At 35.4% G+C, this 4,810-nt stretch overlaps 1 protein-coding gene across 1 annotated transcript; it reads left to right on the plus strand.

Moving 5' to 3' along the window:
- The first annotated feature begins 215 nt into the window (after positions 1–215).
- Positions 216–3,555, plus strand: LOC107091935. The gene is made up of 5 exons (XM_015386170.1): positions 216–521; positions 1,035–1,319; positions 2,054–2,194; positions 2,301–2,322; positions 2,557–3,555. Exons 1-5 carry the CDS (start codon positions 374–376, stop codon positions 2,582–2,584), a joined length of 624 nt encoding a protein of 207 aa, XP_015241656.1. The 5' UTR covers positions 216–373; the 3' UTR covers positions 2,585–3,555.
- The last annotated feature ends 1,255 nt before the right edge of the window (positions 3,556–4,810 follow it).

Below are 4,810 nucleotides of genomic sequence, written 5' to 3' on the forward strand. Positions count from 1 at the left end.
TGAAATCAAAAGCAACTGGATATACTGTATACTGTTCTACTGAGTCTTAAAAACTTAAAGAAAAGAGAAAGAGCTTAAAGAGAAGAGTTTACTGGTAAAATTTAGTGGTAAAAATTAGTTTGTTATTTCTTGATTTTTCTTTGTGGTCTTGAGCTATTTCATTACTACTACTATATTATTTCTGATTTTTTTGTTCTCTCCTCTTTTTCCAGGGTCTGTTCCCCCAGAAACTAAGGTGGTTGGTGAAAACATCAGCATTCACTGCCCTGTTGATGAAAGTAGGAAATTAGAATTTTTGTACTTTCAAAAAATTGTGGACAAGCAAGATAGAATTTTCTATAATGGATATCACTCTTCAAAACCTTTGGAACCAATGCCAAACACAAAAATGGACCCCAAAAACACAATAATGCACATGTTTGGACTAAAGCTGTCCAACAGTGGTACTTATGAATGTTCCTATAAGTATAAACATGACAAAAATCCGGTCAATAAGAAATTGATGCATCTCAATGTCACAGGTAGGCAAGTTTTTCATATAATTATCAATCTATTTGTCATGTATTTCATATTAATAAATTCTATTCTTTGTGGTGGTGGTGGGGTGAACCGGGGAGCTATAAAATCTTAATCAAAAGTTTGAAGTAGGAAACGCCTTGAAATGGTTTAGAGTAAACTAATGAGCCATAAATCTACCGTACTGTGAAATTTGGACGCACCATCTATTTTTAGACAGATATAGGAAGGTTTACGTATATTTCTATATTTTTTTATAAGTTATCCCAGAATATAGTGGGTTGTTTCCTTCTCCTTCTGTTTTTTTTTCTGGTGGGGAGCCTTATTTCTTTTTTCCTCTCATTTAATGTTTAACATAAAGAGGAAATCAATGTTTTTAAATTTATTGTTGTAACTTTTCATCTTAAACAGTGATATTTAACACTGTTTAAGATTATCGCTCCATTTGCTTGAATACTAAATTTGTGAGAAAAGAAGAAATACTCATATGACTTTCACTTTATCTGTTGTTTTTGCAGCCTTCTTCACTAAGCCTGTTATCACACACAGATGTGGCAACGAAAATGGCATACCACTGGAATGTGATGTGCAGTGTGATTCATATAATGGGCTACCAGGAAAAGAGATAAGCTGGGATTTTAAAGGAAATATCACCAAAGACAGGTGGAAGGTTTCGAATCGAGTTAGAGACCCATCCAGTACAGAGTTGGTTAATATCTCCAGCACTGCGACTATCAACTGCTCCGGTGGTGAAGTGTTTGCATTCTGCTTTATCGACGACTCCATGTCAAATGTCTCAGTGTGTAAGTATTCAATACAGTACAATGACCTCTTTATCCCGTATTCCACTTTTAGTAACTCAGTCAGGAAGTTCCCCTTTATGGGAAAGTTTTAAATAATTTACGTCTTCACTTTTTAGAGAACACTAGTTTTCCACTCGCGGGTGGGTTTGTACAAGGTGAAGGGTGAGCAGTCACACCCTTGTAAGAGTGATCAGAAAAGGCAAATACTGAACTAAAACCATGATATTCCGTAAAAGTTAAAAACAATCCACTGGACTTGGTTTCAATTTGCATGTGTCCAAGCAATACAAGGCCATGTCTATATAAAGCCTCAAACTCACTGCTGATCCAGACATTTGAATTGAGAAAGCTTCCTGGAGGGGAAGCGAAACATCTTCAAGGTTTGAATGTCTTCAAACCTTGGAAACCAAGTCCAGTGGATTGTTTTTAACTTTTACGGAATGACTATCACCTGGATGACTGAGAATCTTCATCAGCATAAAACAATGATAGCTCATTTTAAGATTGACACAAGCCATTTAGGGGACATTAGCCGTTTAGCCTACATGGCAAAACATGGTGGAAGTACAAAACATCAATCCATATAAGCAACACTTCTTGTTTTTTAAACATATACACATAACAGTGGCAGCTTTATACCATGCAACAGGGAAGTGGTTTAGATCTAAGCTTATTCATGCATTAAATCACCATGTAAGTTTTTGTTTCTGATATTGATTATTTCTTTTTTGAAGGTTCTCCCAAGGCCCCACCTGAGGCCCCACCTACCATGACTATTGCTGTGATAGCTGCAACAGTTGTCTGTGGCCTTGTCGGGGTGTTGCTGCTAATGATTTGTTTAATATTAAGGAGAAGAAATACATGTACAGAAACAGGTACTTCTACTGAGAGTTAAACAAATTAGCATTTCAGCTCTTGTGATTCACTATGAAAAAAGATGCAAAAATACTTATCATGTTTCCCTTTTTTTTTTCTTTCTAGAAGCAGCAAGGAATGTAATAGAGTAAGTATGGTTGGTCGAGCACATGTCTTATAAATGCATCCCACATTATTTTACTATATAAATGCATCATATTAAAGCACATATGTTGATGACAACGAATATGCAAAGTTATGTCCTTGATGAAGATTTTATGTCTACCATTTAGCACAGAATTTATTCATAGAATGTTTACTTCATACATTTTCTTCTGCTTGCATCTCTTATTTGCTTTCTTTATCCCCTTTTGTGATCCAGGGAGTCCATACATTTAAATTGTGTTTGATGAGAAAAACTGGATTCTTGAGAATCTAAAAGAACATTCGGACTGAAGCTCACCTGTCTTCCAGCATGGGTTCTAAGCTATCTGTCACTGAACTGAACATGTGACCTAAAGCTTGCACAGGAACGCTCAACAAGTCTGTGACTCACCAGGGAATGACTGCCAATGCGTGGGCTCTCAAAGCACAGGGAAGTATTTAGGTTTACCCAGGGAAGGTGTGCGTCATTGAACAACCATGGTTAACTTTCTAAGGAAATGACATTTGTGGGGGAGCAGAGTGATGTCTCAGCCCACAATATAAAAAAACATCTAATGGGAACATCTCATGGGAATAACAAGACGAGAAGCAAAACTAGACACACAAGCACTTCTATGTTACACTGACTACCGCTGGAGTAATTGCTCTAGGTTTATTTCAAAACTGTTTTGAATGTTTCTATATCCCAGCAATACTAAGCATTTTTATTTTGGTCATAATACAACAATAACATATTTTTTCTAAAAATAACAAAGTTGTGTTAAATGGAAATAGCATTGTAGCAGGCTGTTTAAGGAACTGTAAATATTTGTATTGCAGTATTTTTTATATATTTTTTGCCCTTTTGTATGTGCTGTCAGTTCCAATAAGTGCAATATCTGTACATTGAGGAGTTTTTTTTTTTTACTTTTTCAAATGAGCTTGGAGATTTTGTTTGGTTTTTGTTCTCATGTACAAAAGAACCATATATGTTTGGCTACATCCAGTTATTTAAGTAACGCCGTCCCACTTTTTCAGGATGATTAACAGTAAAATGTCCACCCTGTTTGTTTGGCTCAGAGAAAGGTCTGATATATCTGTTATTTCCCTTTGCTTTGAATTACCAGAGAGCTTTAAAAAGCTGCTTTCGTTTCCCTAAAATGTGTGAAACAGTTCTCCTCAGGGACACTTCTGTCTTTTGTCCTTTTTTTGTTCTTGTACATTTGTAAAATAATAAATTAACTATTTAAATTTAAACCTGCTGTAGAAGGAATATTTTTGCCTCAACTCCAAATGTCTGTATTTACGGTAAATCATTTTTAATATAAAGAAAAAAATTAGGTGAAGAAAACCATTAACATCTCTTTTCTAATGCCACACTTCAGTTGCACTCTTTTCTGCCACTGAAATCGTACTTTTCTACGTGTTTCACACAAAAGATTCAAAGGGGATTCTATCGCACTGAACTAGACCATGTTGGGCAATACTTTCAAATGTAGGAAATATGTAAAGTGGCTTTGAAAGCAAATAGAAATCTGAAAGATGTGCTGAGTAGTTTGTTTTCTCTAAATGTGTGTGCCTTGGTCAATATTTACAGCCGCAATTTATTCTGAGTATAAATCCACTGCTCTTTGAAGGCCTGTGGGTTTCGTTTGAGACTATATGTAAATAAACAACATCATCTAGACGAAGGAAAACAACAAACAAGTTAGGGGAAAGTTTTGGAGTCATTTTATAGCTCAGCTTGGTTATAAAACTGCATGACCAATTCAAACATCCACCGATTACTATGTCTGCAACCTACCAACATATCAACAATCACCTGGTCTGACAGCCTAGACATGGAAACCAATAGTTAAAAATTAAAGGAAATGATCAGAATGACTTTTAAGGAGCTGTAGAAATCGAAAGCTCAAGAGGATATCCAAACAGGACAATGAATTTAACTGTAGAAGCTTACAACATACAAATATAAAGAGTTGCCATAGTGTTAAGGTTGTTAACAAAAGTCAAATAGAGCAAACAGTGAACACATTAATGCGTTTGATCAGACAAGATCAAAGATAATTATATGATTTACACATAGTGAGTGAGTGAAACAAAACTTAAAAAGTTACCCTAAACGCCCACAAACATTGTAATAGTGGAACCATGATGTAGGCCTGTTCTGGTTGAGCAGGGAAAGGGAAACTAGAGAGAGTTTAGGAGAATATAGATGCATCTAAAGATAGAAATACACAAGAAAACATTTGCAGGAAGTACATTGAGATTGAGATTGGCTCAGAAATAATAATAAAAACTCTTCATAGAAAAAAACTATTATTTTGATACAAAAATTTAATTACAAGTCTTCTAAACAGTAAACACAAGCAGGGCTAATATACACCTTGTCGCCCTCTATTGATAAAAAAAAGTATCACAGCAGGCCCCTTTCTATTGCAATGGCACATATTGACCACTAGATGGTGGAAGAACACAACATAAAAGACATT

Source organism: Cyprinodon variegatus, unplaced genomic scaffold, assembly GCF_000732505.1.
Source record: "Cyprinodon variegatus isolate N-32 unplaced genomic scaffold, C_variegatus-1.0 Scaffold358, whole genome shotgun sequence".
Taxonomy (NCBI): Eukaryota; Metazoa; Chordata; class Actinopteri; order Cyprinodontiformes; family Cyprinodontidae; genus Cyprinodon; species Cyprinodon variegatus.

Excerpts from the sequence above, each read along its gene's own strand:
- LOC107091935 (XM_015386170.1), top strand. The coding sequence starts at position 374 with ATGCCAAACACAAAAATGGACCCCAAAAACACAATAATGCACATGTTT. Across the intron at positions 522-1,034 it reads GATGCATCTCAATGTCACAG|CCTTCTTCACTAAGCCTGTT; the intron begins GTAGGCAAGTTT and ends TTGTTTTTGCAG. Across the intron at positions 2,195-2,300 it reads AAATACATGTACAGAAACAG|AAGCAGCAAGGAATGTAATA; the intron begins GTACTTCTACTG and ends TTTTCTTTCTAG.